General features: G+C 34.1%; 2 protein-coding genes across 4 annotated transcripts in view; one reads left to right on the forward strand and one right to left on the reverse strand.

Moving 5' to 3' along the window:
* Window positions 1–14,346, forward strand: part of LOC123552391 (sulfotransferase 1B1-like) — a 57,940-nt gene that overhangs the window by 9,403 nt on the left and 34,191 nt on the right. The window contains exon 1 of one of the 3 annotated variants that reach the window (XM_045342042.2): window positions 13,927–13,996. The exons of 1 other annotated variant lie outside the window; for it this stretch is intronic. The gene's annotated coding sequence lies outside the window, so the exon portion shown is untranslated. One more of the 3 variants, XM_045342049.2, reaches the window with a different exon arrangement.
* On the reverse strand, window positions 802–3,753 carry LOC123552420 (uncharacterized). The gene is made up of 2 exons (XM_045342081.2): window positions 3,507–3,753; window positions 802–3,184 (listed from the first exon to the last, which is right to left on the reverse strand). The coding sequence occupies exons 1-2, from the start codon at window positions 3,537–3,539 to the stop codon at window positions 2,738–2,740; spliced, it is 480 nt and encodes a 159-aa protein (XP_045198016.2). The 5' UTR covers window positions 3,540–3,753; the 3' UTR covers window positions 802–2,737.

Genomic DNA, 14,346 nt, shown 5'->3' on the forward strand with positions numbered 1-14,346 from the left:
CATCTGATTGCAATTTTAGCTTCTGTTTCACTGGTTACTGCGTTTCCAATTAGAACTAATGCAGTCACTTATGGTAAAAGTCAAATACTTCATTTACGTTTAAATTCCTAAAACCGTTTCTGCAAATGTCAGCCACCTTGTATTTCTCCATGGTAATGAAAATCTGGAACTGAATGGTTTCAAGACTGGAAAACAGAAATGTTGTACATAACAATGAACACTGGTGTTGATTTTCTCGTAAAGTGTTAATTCTATACCTAATGTTAATAGTCGAATAGGAAAACAAAATGAATTAATTTGACCTTTTGACCTTGAGTGTGACCTTGACCTTCAAGTTGTAGATATTTGTAAACATATTGTCTGAGGACTTGTACACTGTAAATGCAATTAAAGTTGTTTTCAATACCATATGAGCCGCGCCATGAGAAAACCAATATAGTGCCTTTGCGACCAGCATGGATCCAGACCAGCCTGCGCATTCGCGCAGTCTGGTCAAGATCCATGATGTTCGCTAACAGTTTCTCTAATTCCAATAGGCTTTGAAAGCGAACAGCATAGATCCTTCCCAGACTGCGCGGATGCGCAAGCTGGTCTAGATCCATGCTGGTCGCAAACGCGCTATGTTGGTTTTCTCATTGCACGGCTTATATTTAGATTTAATTCAAAATGCTGCTGACAATGCCGCATTTTGTCTATTTTCTATAATTTGGCGGCCATCTTGGTTGCCATCTTGGATTTCTTCTATTTGAAAGCGATGACAGATGGCTAAACTAACTTTTCATATGAAACTGAAACTGAAACTGAAACTGGTTTATTTGCTTAAACGCCTATTTCTACATTTAAAACATATTCAGTGGCGTTGTACAATACAAGTTGAAATAAAATATTAAATATAAGATATTTTAAATAAGATTAATTAAAACGAATTAAAATAGCAATTATTAATTTAAAGTTAATGATAATACTATATTTTAAAATATTACTAACATATAATTATCACAGACAAACATTAAATTTCTATCACTGTCACTAGCATCACTGTTTTAAAACTCAGTCAAAACTTAGAATAATGCAAAGTAGTCTCTGAAGAAATGCGTTTTCAACTTTTTCTTAAAGCAGTCAATTGAAGAACTTTGTCTGATGTTCAGCGGTAAATTGTTCCACAACTTTGGCCCTATAGTACTAAAGCTTCTATCACTAAAAGTTTTTCGCTTGTTGAAAGGGACGGTGTAACAGTCAACTGATGACTCCGAGGATATGTAGTGGACCTTCTTCTAGAAATATTTTGTTTAACTTGCTGGACACTTTTTTCTAAATTTGGACCTTGGCTCTCAGACTATATATACATGTAACAGATATTATTTACCTCGCATTGAGACGTGAATGTACTTTTAGCATATGTGAATACTACGGAAAATGTAAGTCGAAATTCAACAATATATAAATTAAATAAGTGGCTTGCCATTACATATTTACATCAGTATCGAAAACATATTGTTTTATCCTCCTAACTAAATTACATATAATAAGAAATTAGGAATTACATTGATGGGTTATATACGAAAGTATCCGCATATAGATTTACGCTAAGTAGTCGAGGTTTAGATACGATATATAAAGACTAGTTCCTTGACGAAAATTTTGAAAATGCCAAATGTTCCATCTTACACTGAAACAAATAATTAACAACCCTGCAAATGGTGTAAGGAAAGTTTGTTCTGGTTAAGCAAATAGCTAGTAAATTGTTTTAATGATATTTAAAAAAGACAATATTAACGGTCCATGCGTTTCTCTGAAAGGCTGCTAACAATCATATTTTGGGTGATATTACTGGATTAATTCAGGTAAACGTTTGACGTTGTAAAAATTGACAATGATCAGTAAATGGAGGCAGGTCATTGGCAGACTGAACGTCAAAGATGTGTTGCAGTACAATTAAATGTCATCTGTCTCCTTTTATGATACAATATTACCAACAATAATTAAGGATCTGACTTAAAAATCAATTAAATAACAAAAGTTTATTTTCTTAATTTAGCCGCTACAAAATAAACTTGAATAAAATCAATAAGAAAGTTTAAATCAACAAAACTAATATCTGTTTAATATGACAAAAAAACTAAACGTCTTACTTTTACTTTTTTGCAATGTTGGTTTACTTTCCCAATTCCTAACACCTCTTTTTTCGTAAAGCGAACAATATTATACATTTGAGCCAGACCATAACAAAACCAACATAGTGGGTTTGCGACCAGCATGGTTCCGCGTAGTCTGGTCAGGATCCATGCTGTTCACTTTTAAAGCCTATTGGAATTAGAAAAACTGTTAGTGAACAGCATGGATCCTGACCAGACTGCGCGGATGCGCAGGCTGGTCTGGATTCATGCTGGTCGCAAACCCACTATGTTGATTTTCCCACGGCGCGGCTCATTTGTGTACCAAAGTAAATATTGTCATTTGTTCAGATTGTATGCAGAATAAGTAAACATTAAAACGGGTTTATGCTTAGCACATCGATCACTAAATCATCGTCAAACAAATCTTAAACACTTTCCGTATACTTTGAGCGACTTATGCTCCCCCGTGTTATCAAAAACAACTTTTCCATCAACTTCATAATCTTCAAATGGGAACTCTGCTAGTATGTCAAAACCGCATTTTTCATATATCTTCTTAGAATAGTTAGACGAGGCTGATCCTTTAATGTAGTATGGCTTTTGTAGGTTGCACAGAAATTTCACACCTGTGTTCCAAGACCATGTCTCCTGTATTCTGGTATCACGCCAAGACCGAAAAATTCAAACATTTCTGAAATGTCATAATTCGCAAAGAAATTAAAGTTTTTTGAGGAATATTCCAAGAGGTCTACTATTTTTCTAACGTTTTCATCTTTGATTTCATCATTGTTGAAGTGATCCGACTGCTTTGTGACACGTATCACGCGAAAGCCCACGATGTCTCCATTTTTCTCATTAACGGCCATAAGTGACATTCTATATCTTAAGGCTGATAGCCAGAGGTTCTCCGCATCCGAACTCCAGGACATTTCCATTGACTTTCCTAGTGGTTCGTCGGTCAAGAAACATTCCTCAACTGCCTTAAATATATCTGGGAAACGTTCCTCCGAAATCAGTTCGAGTTTAGTGCCTGGAAAACGAAATTCTTCCTGGGTTTTCTTTAATGCCTGAAGATATAGACGTAATTACGTGTAAGATTTATTATTTACCAACAAATACAATCATCGAAAAAAAAACCAAAAGAAAACCCAAACATATTCATAAAAAAACAGGTCTCCCTTCCAATTAAACGATCAATTCACTGACAGTGATTTATCAACTTCGTGTGGACGTGTTTCATACAGGTAAACATTGATTTTGAATTTGTTGTTTTAAATTACAGAATTGTTATTTTTATTAGGGTATACTGAATGCGTAAAACATCATACCGGCAACAGATATACGGTTGTCAATAAAGAATATCAAAGTTATTACAAAACTCCTTTGTACCTGTAGAATTTGCTGATACGAAAAATGTTCCATACTGACTAAATTATATTTTAAGAAATCTTCACTACTAACAGACAACTAGGCAGTTTATGCAGCCCGTTTTATACTTGTTAACTTGTTGCAAAACTATTACATTTGCACGCACATGCATTATTTGTCCTACTTAACATGCAATTTTGTAATTTTGGAACGTTTATGACACGCCAATTGTCCAATAATTCGTTTGTAAACTATGTTTCACTCTCGGAAACCGAAGTTTACGATCGTAAACATAGGTTTTCGCTCGTAAACATAGGTTTACGTCCGTAAACATAGGTTCACGGCAAGCCAATTATCTAGTAATTACGTTCTTGGTTGAAAAACTAGGATTATCGAATACAAACCTATGTTCACGCCCGATATTCATAGTTGATTTTATATTCCTAATAAACCATGATTTACGTTTAATAAACTAGGTTTCTCGATTAAACTGCGAATTTTCGGTCGTTATCCTATGTTTACGGTCGTTATCCTGTGTTTACGCTCATGAATCCCGGTTCACGCTCGTAAACCATAGTTTACGAACGTGAACCTATGTTTACGGCCCCGAACTTGGTTAAGAGTGTGAACTATGGTTTACGGTGTTATCCTATGTTTTCGCTCGAAAATATAGGTTAGTATTCGAAAAACCTGGTTTTACGTTCGAAAAACCTAGTTTTTCGATCGTGAACCTGGGTTCATGTAATTAATGGACAATTGACGTGCCACACGTTCGCTTTACATAAACACGGTTTTGCATAGTGTGAGTTTTATCTCGTTGCCTTTTATCTCTTGATATTATTGCCGCAGCTATTTTTTTCGTCCGATACATGAACGTGTTGCCGTTTAAATATTCGATCTGTGATCGTGTCGCCGTTTTCATGTTCGGTACATGGACGTGTCGCCGTTTTGATGTTCGATATATGATCGTGACACTAATATATATGAATATATGAGTTATTATGTGTTTAGAGACATTGACTTGAAATATGCGGGTAATAAATGTGATGATTACTAGTATTTGTGGTTGTGTTTGTTTTATAACTAAGTTTCCAATTATCTGATTGACTTTTGAACTTTAGTTTAACTAATGTAACACGTCATTGTTGATGTCTTTCTTATTCTCTATATGCAAGGACTTAATATGATTAGTCGAAATGAGTGCACGCGCGGGTCCGCAAAAAAAGCGATATTGACCTGCAAAAGTGATAATGACTCTTGTGATATCACTTTTTCTTTTATGTATGAAATATGGGCCAGTCTAACGAATGCATTTGATAGGGCATATAGAATTACAATTTTAGACGTATGTAAAAACACATATTGACCGAAACATAAGTCAATAACTGTATAATATGTGCTATGAACACTTCATGCTGAATAATGTTCCAATACATTTGTACATTAACATTTAATTTTCATAAACTTTTACGTGTTTAAGTATGACTTTTGTTGAGTAATTTCATTGTAATCTGAATAAATTAACTTAAATTAGTAAAAATTACATGTATTGACTACCATACTTCCGTATATCGGAAGCTTTTCACCGGTGATACCGGTATTATTGCCCAACTTGCTCCGACAAATTATCCTATGAGTCATACTTACAGGTTATTAGCTATGCACGAATGCTTCAGCGGAAATACTGCGCGACTTTAGGAGCGCAATATTCTTCCGCTGAAGAACGAGTGCATCCCGATGCAAAGATATTAACCTTTTTATTGCATACCCATCTACACGTATAAATATTATGTAAATATCATAAATATGTTCAATAGCCTAAATAGGATTGACAATTCTAAACTAAATAGAAAAAAATAGTGCAACAACATACACACACTGAATTACGTCACGCACCCGATATGAAATTCAGGCGTCAGTATATAGAAAAATATTGACTTTTCCGATACCAGTGTAACTTAACGGGGAATAGAAACGAGTATGTAATAAATTCATTTATACAAATTTCGTTTGATACGAACATATTTCCCGGGTCCCGATGAGTTCGTATAAAGCGAGTTTGACTGTATATAGCACATTTATGGACAGCATGATAACTTTTGACCGTTTTTGTCCCGTCACGTCCTAATTTAGTCAGCATAATTCTGTTGGGAAATCCGCTAATAGATTTCTTTGGTAAAATTTTCTTGTACATGTACATTTGTACGATGTGTTTGTAATGATAACACATTAATGATAACAAATTGATAAAGACAGTTGAGCATTAAATCTCCCCGCCAACTTTTTTTAAAAATATATATTGTGGTTGTCTCTACAGTATAATGCCGTCGGCAGTTCGCTGTCTGAACACTACCACATCAAATGTAGGACTACGCTGGTCGTGCTAGGTAGAAACTTTAACACATCTTTAATTTTTAAGAGCAATGGTGATTAAAACGTGCATTTTTAAAACATGCTGAAATTGTAACAAAACCCGTTTTATGAAGGTCAACTACGCTCAGTACGTGTTATAATGCTAGAAAATACTGGCTATCAGTTGGCAGGGGTGGAGAATGGTGGGGAAGGGGTGTCCTGACCCCAGGTGTCTGTGGGATTAAGTGGCGTCCAGCCTTAACTGATACCGGTGACGAGGCAGATGTTGCTATTTCAATTTATCCACGCGCACACATTCAGCAGTGTAGAACTGTTTGAAGCCGACGTCATAGCCGTAATACATATGGTACACAATAATAACATGTTTAATGACCATTAATATTTAAACTGGGTCTGCAAATGGTGGTTTTATATCGTAAACTATACAATTAATGCAGTTATTCATATGTATGTATATGCTAGCAGCTGGTAAGGAAGATGTTTCGCACATGGCTTACGATATCATACGAGAACTGATCCATGTTGCCCCTGTAAAGACGTCACTTCGTAGACTTTGTTTATTCCAAGAATAATACGTTACAACACTTGTTAGTTTAACCTTTTAAAATATGTTGAACTGCCAGTCTCCGACCGAGACTCAAACTCTTCTGTCGAAAAATGATCAATTGAGAATGCGACAAGAGTTTCATTTTACTAGCAGGAAAAATGCACGTGCGTTTCATGTCTTAACCTGTAAGTTTCGTTAATGTTAAAATGCAAAGAGATGTTCACATATTTATGCCACATGTACAAAAGGTTAAACAATATATTGATATATTTAACTTTCTTGGGGAGGACCCCGAACCAAACCCTCTACGTGTGCTCCAATTAAGCAGGCAAGTAGTGTGAACATTTTACTCTGATGTACTCAGATTTTTGTCTGAAATCGCTTGAAACTAACGTTGTATTGTATAATGTCAAAACTTTTCAAGAAGGACCGCTCCCGATCTCAACTTGGCCCCATTATTGCAGACGAGCTGTGTGTACATTTCAAAACTGTTTTGTTCAGATTTTTTTATCTGAAATAACTTAAAATACACCATTTTGTCTTGCAGAATTTAAAAAAATGCCTCAGGATGGACCCCTGTAACCCTACCTTAACATATGCTACAACTCCATGTGCTTTTTAAAGTTGAAGAAAAAATGTTCAAGTTAATAGTTAATTGTTGACTTGTAAAATCGTAGTTTGTACCTATAAGCCCATATATGCAACACTCTATAGCGTAGTCACACCCGTGATCGTATAGTTACTAACAACAAGTTCAGTTACAAGGTTTACTACAAGTTTTATTCTTACTTCATGTTTCAGATAAAAACACAATAGAAAAATGATTACGAATCTAAGAACACAATTTTTATAGCACATATATCTTAGGGCCTCACAATTAGATCTCGTCCAAAGGACTTACAATAAAACATTGGCATTTAAGTTATAATTTCTATCTACTTTGGTGGCATGGCGGATATTACACATCACGCACTAGTTAGAATATTGATTAGATAGACATCATATATATCACGTATGAATTAACATATTAGGCTACTAGAGTTATGAATTCAAATATGGAACGTGATGTAGCACTCATATAACATCTGTTGTTTACAATAGAATTCGTGATCCGGGAAACTGGTTACATGTATAACTTTAAGACAAATTTGAAATGCAATCGTAATACATGTATACGATTTGAATGGACATCAAAAGTAAATAAAATGAATTACAAATCCATGCTTCAACTATGTTACAACTCTTTCCCGAAAGAATTCTACCTCGGTGTTTTTTCAGGGCTGGTTACGGCACTGCAAACTAACCATAGACGATAATACATGTCCTTTTCAGAGGTTAAGAATTCTTTGTAAAATTTCAACTGAAACTAATCATTTCAGCGTCAGTTATTAGGCGTAAAAAAATTTGTTTATTTCCGGTATCCCGACCTACCCTAAATTTTTGGCCCCGACCCAAAATGTTTTTATGGCCTTGGAGAATTTTTTTCAACTTTTAAACAAAAAGTTGCAAAACTGCATTTTTTACGCTTTAAACGTTGCCGGTGATGTTAGAAATCAACTTACTGATGCTCTAAAGGCATAACCCCCTTATTTGTATTCAATTTTTGACATAAAAATAATTTCCGAAAAGTTTCGTTTATACGGTGGTATGTTTAGGACATGCAATTATTTTTTTTAGGATTAAATTATCTTGAGCGATCAACATCTTATCTCGTGCGCACGATATCTTATCTTGAGCGATCAACATTTTATCTGGAGTGATCAACATATTATCTTGAGCGATCAATATCTTATCTCGAGCGATCAACATATTATCTTGAGAGATCAACATGTTATCTCGAGCGATCAACATATTATCTTGAGCGATCAATATCTTATCTCGAGCCATCAACATATTATCTTGAGCGATCAACATCTTATCTCGAGCGATCAACATCTGATTTCGTGCGCACTAAATCTAATCTTGAGCGATCAACATCTTATCTTCAGCGATCAACATATTATCTCGAGCGATCAACATTATCTCGAGCGATCAACATCTTATCTCGAGCGATCAACATCTTATTTCATGCGCACGACATCTTATCTTGAGCGATCAACATATTATCTTGAGCAAGCAACATCTTATCTTGAGCGATCAACATATTATCTTGAGCGATCAACATCTTTTCTCGAGCGATCAACATCTTATCTCGAGCGATCAACATCTAATCTCGAGTGATCAACATATCATCTTGAGTGATCAACATATTATCTTGAGCGATCAACATCTTATCTCGAGCGATCAACATATTATCTCGAGCGATCAACATATTATCTTGAATGATCAACATCTTATCTCGAGTGATCAACATACATTACCAACTTTTAGTAACATCGATCTATTGGAAAATCGATAAATTTGCCTATATAAACAAAGAAGGAAAAAAATACTTAAACTTAAATAGAAAAAGTTCTATTTGGAAATCAAAAATTCGATACCCCACAAATTAAAGTTTAATTTATTCCGGATATTATGAATATTTTTTTTAAAAAATATTTTAATATTTGGTTGGTCCTTTTTCACTTTAAATAGACCCACCTCAATTCATATAGACTCTATAGGAAACGGGTAAAAAGAAACTGACCTTTTCAAATATAACAGATAAAATGAGATATTTTCCGCAAAAAATCAAAAATTCGATACCCCTAAAAATGTAGAAAAATTATTTAATTTTCGTTATGTGTAATTTGTTTTAAATTTTATAATGGTTTGTTTGGTCCTTTTTGCATTTTAGTGTGTACAGTGAACATTTCTTAAAATATTCCGGCTTTTTCCGCCATCATCCGTAAGTACTCGGAAGCTGTACGGAAAATATTGTCGTCTGCTAGTCTGACTTTGTCGGTACAAATTGTTATAGCTCAAAGCCTATAAATTGTAGGCAACTTCACATTGACAATAAAAAAAAAAGAAATTGTAATTAGACAATTTAAAACAAATTGATTGTTGAACTCAGAAACGCCGAAACCTAGATCCGCTGTCGTTTAAAATAACGCTAGGGAGGATTTAGTGTTCAGTTCGCATTAAATATACAAATGCTTTTAATTTTCATCGCAAAATATACTTAAAGCAAAGAAGTATAAAATACATTTATTTTTATAGCTCTTTGCTTAAAGCAACTAATTCTCATGTCTTTCCGTAAAATATAGTCTGCCAGTAATCGAGTTTCAAAGCATTCTTAAGAAATATAACGACGATTAATTTATTAATTTCCAGTTACCATTATTATTTTTTGCCGAAGGATCTGGAGACTTTTTTATTGCCGCGGCGGTCCGGGTCCGATCTCCGACGCGGTCATCATTTTTTCTTCATATAGGATTATAAAAGTTTTTTGTTTTTTTTAAAAAAATCATTTTCTATTATTCATAATATGACCAAACGTTAATTTGAAAGATGGCCTTGATGAACTGATAATTCTGCTTCTTTCCGAACCTCCATTGTATATATTATTCTGTATTCTTAAATTAATGCATGTTTTTGGTACATTCTTTAATCACTCGTTTTAAAAAAAATGCGATATCTATTATTTGATTTAATTGTAACAAATAACTTAAAATTACCCTTTGACTTTTATTGTATATTACAATATTGCCTAGGGGTAAATAATATCCGGTCAGTGTTGTTTCAAGGCGGGTTATAAAAGATATGTTACCCCGCTTACTATAAGTATTTTATGGTTTTATGGTTTTTGCGTTGTAATATATTTCTGTCCTTATATAGTCTTTTCCCTTTCTTTCATGAAATTTGTTTTTACGATTTTTACCCTTATTTCATGAATCGTATGACAGTAGAAAGAATCAGAACAAATTTAAAATTCATATCGTTAACAGAGTTGTTCCGTAAATATTTACTGAGTAAAGATCCTGGCCCAAATTACACGAAAAATATTGTTATTACTTAGTTAAGTCTGCTATTCTAAAATTGAGATATTGATGAAGTTATTGTTATTACATGTTGTAGTAGTGTTTGTCAGCAGTACCTATTCAAGTCACGCAAATATGATATTTCTATTTAGACACGATATAAGAAACTTAATCCTTACCATGCTAAATTACAATAATGAACTTGTCTATCTTTCAATTTGGACAGTACTATTAATTATGAAAAGGGTGCATACCAAAAACCTTACTGGCTGAATGGCAGACAGTGCAGATCATGATCAGTCTGCACGGATGTGCAGGCTGATTATGATCTACACTGATTACAAAGGAAGAACCAGACGTGTCCAGCATGGCAAGGGTTAAGTATTTTCTTTTAAAAGTATTAGTCTTATTTCTTTACTTCTTTTTCTTTAAAGCGACCGGCCTCCAGGTCGTTCGACAACAAAAATACTTTTTAGATATATTGAAAAAAATGCTATATTTCTTATGAAGGCTTCAAAACTTAATTACTGACAAACTTTATGTTATGGAAATACATGAGAATTTGCTGTTTTTACTACCGTTTACGATGAAAATCGGAAAACGTTAGTGGTTTAGAATTTTGAAAATATTTTAGAGTCAAAAGCTTATATTCTAATGTTCATAATATGTGAAAGAAAGCGCGTATAGACAATGTATATACGCTTTCTAAATAGTTTAGATAACATATTCATATTCTTGAATATTTATTTTATTTACAGACAGTTTCTTGTGCGTAAATATTTCTTTTCTGTACATAGATATACGTTAGCATGATGTTTCATGTATTAAAAAGAAAGTAAATCTATGTGTTCGATGTATAAAATGTAAAGATTTATAAATATTTTAGATAACATATTCATAAATATTACTTTTATTTGACAATTAATAATAAAGTGTTATATAAATTTTCGACTTGTTCCGATTTTCACTTTAATAATTATCAAAACTGCATTCAATTCAAATATATCGTTTAGCAAACCGCCCGCCTGTAAATGCATCAGTTAATTATCGATTTTTCCCCCGTATTACTACAACAACAACAATTAGTACGGAAATCAACGAATCCGTTCGGTAGCGATGATATTGGATTATTGGTTTTATTGATTTTTATGATAGGTAGATCTGTCCCGCTTTATCGGTTTCGAGATGTTACTAAAAGTTGGTAATGTTATCTTAAGCATTCAACATATTATCTTGAGCGATCAACATCTTATCTCGAGTGATCAACATCTTATTTCATGCGCACGACATCTTATCTTGAGCGATCAACATATTATCTTGAGCGATCAACATATTATCTCGAACGATCAACATCTTTTCTCGGTCATCTTATCAATATATATTAAGGACCTTTGTGTGAATTCAGATCATTAGTAAAAACATACAGCTGCCACCGTTTTTGTTTTTGTTTCGATTATACTTATAACTGTTCCACATGTTTTCAGGGTTAGAAATTTAAATACGCAAACTGATAAAAATGCAGCAAAAAATCAGTGATGATGCAAAGTAATAAATTTAAGTCCTTGACAAAAAAAAATTAGTATATAGCCTTCGCCCATATATTAAAGAATTTCCTTGTTTTCCCTTAATTCATGCATGCAACTTTTCTGCGCAAATTTATCAGTCGAACTGAAATTTGATGCTTTTCTAACATGCAGTATGTATTATTGGTTATGTTCATTTGATTTTGAAGGAAGGATGACCAATTATATGCATTGCTCTCCCAAATGATGTGATAAACTTGCACATGTACTTGTGGGAAGTTTAAATAACAGCGGAATAGGCGGGACCCTAATTAACAACTTGTCCATTGTTTTACTGATGACCTAAATGCACACACAAAGGGCCTTAATATATATAAATAAGATGTTGAGCGCTCGAGATAATATGTTGATCGCACAAGATACGTTGTGTAAGATGTTGATTGCTCAAGATAATATGTTGATCGCTCGAGATAAGATGTTGATCACTCAAGATAATATGTTGATCACTCGAGATAAGATGTTGATAGCTCAAGAGAATATGTTGATCGCTCAAGATAATATGTTGATCGCTCGAGATAAGATATTGATCGCACAAGATAAGATGTCATGCGGCAGCGCACGAAAAAAGATGTTGATCGCTCGAGATAAGATGTTGATCGCTCAAGATAATATGTTAATCGCTCGAGATAAGATGTTGATCACTCAAGATAATATGTTGATCACTCGAGATAAGATGTTGATAGCTCAAGAGAATATGTTGATCGCTCAAGATAATATGTTGATCGCTCGAGATAAGATATTGATCGCACAAGATAAGATGTCATGCGGCAGCGCACGAAAAAAGATGTTGATCGCTCGAGATAAGATGTTGATCACTCAAGATAATATGTTGATCGCTCGAGATAAGATGTTGATCGCTCAAGATAATATGTTGATCACTCAAGATAATATGTTGATCGCTCGAGATAATATGTTGATCGCTCAAGATAATATGTTGATCGCTCAAGATAAGATGTTGTGTGCACAAGATAAGATGTTGATCGCTCGAGATAAGATGTTGATCGCTCGAGATAATATGTTGATCGCTCAAGATAAGATGTCGTGCGCACAGAATAAGATGTTGATCGCTCGAGATAAGATGTTGATCGCTCGAGATAATATGTTGATTGCTCGAGATAAGATGTTGATCGCTCAAGATAATATGTTGATCGCTCAAGATGATATGTTGATCACTCGAGATAAGATGTTGATTACTCGAGATAAGATGTCGTGCGCACGAAATAAGATGTTGACCGCTCGAGATAAGATGTTGATCGCTCAAGATGATATGTTGATCGTTCGCGATAAGATGTTGCTCGCTCAAGATAATATGTTGATCGCTCAAGATAAGATGTTGATCGCTCGAGATAATATGCTGATTGCTTGAGATAATATGTTGATCGCTCAAGATGATATGTTGATCACTCGAGATAAGATGTCGTGCGCACGAGATAAGATGTTGATCGCTCAAGATAATATGTTGATCGCTCAAGATAAGATGTTGATCACTCGAGATATGATGTTGATCGCTCAAGATAATATGTTGATCGCTCGAGATAAGATGTCGAACGCACGAGATAAGATGTTGATCGCTCAAGATAAGATGTTGTGAGCACGAGATAATTTAATCTTAAAAAAAATAACATATGTTCTAAACATACCACCCTACGTTTACTACTCTAATAAAAAAAAAAAATCCAAAAAAAAAAAAAAAAAAAAAATTCCGACCTAGATCTACCTACCCTAATTTTTTTGAGCATGTTACCGGAAACAAAGAAATTTTTTTACGCCTAATCAGAATTGATAGCTTGGACAGTACACAGTAGATGTAGATGTAGAAGCAGAGGATTAAATATGTAAAGTACACCTAAATACAACAGATCTACGTATTACTCACGAGTAATGGGGAGGCACTAGTAAGACAATAAGAATGAAAAGAAAAAGAACAGTATACTGTATTCTAAAAGACGGATAAAAGATGGGGAGACCTTTCACCTTAAACGTACTCCTAACTCATAATCCAGTACTTAGAAGAAGAAGAGTAACTCCCCTTCTTTATGAAAACGCCATTTGCACAAAAACGAACTTTCAGTCATTTTGTGGTTTTAATCCCTGAAGAAGCTCTCTGTGAGTTCAAAACATTGAACAGTTTGTCGAGAATATATTCTTTTATTATTAACTAATGAAAGAATCTTAAAATTTTTAGGCTAAGCCCAGGCTAAATCTTTGGTACCAATAGCAAGTGTTTTTTTTTTATCTGTTTATGCACAGGTCAGTTGCTACACATATTTATATATAAATAATAAGCCTATGTTTGTATATGTGGGTTCGTGTTAAATGGATTAAAGCTTTCCTTGATAACAGGTCACAGTCTGTGGTAGTTAACGGGTCCACATCAGGCACCATACCAGTCTCCTCAGGTGTAAAATGGTGACTGTACGAACATTGACTGATGCTAAATTCAACCACTGTCATTT

The sequence above is a fragment of the Mercenaria mercenaria genome, chromosome 15, assembly GCF_021730395.1.
Source record: "Mercenaria mercenaria strain notata chromosome 15, MADL_Memer_1, whole genome shotgun sequence".
Classification (NCBI taxonomy): Eukaryota; Metazoa; Mollusca; class Bivalvia; order Venerida; family Veneridae; genus Mercenaria; species Mercenaria mercenaria.

Excerpts from the sequence above, each read along its gene's own strand:
- LOC123552420 (XM_045342081.2), bottom strand. The coding sequence starts at position 3,539 with ATGGAACATTTTTCGTATCAGCAAATTCTACAG. Across the intron at positions 3,185-3,506 it reads CGTATCAGCAAATTCTACAG|GCATTAAAGAAAACCCAGGA; the intron begins GTACAAAGGAGT and ends CTATATCTTCAG.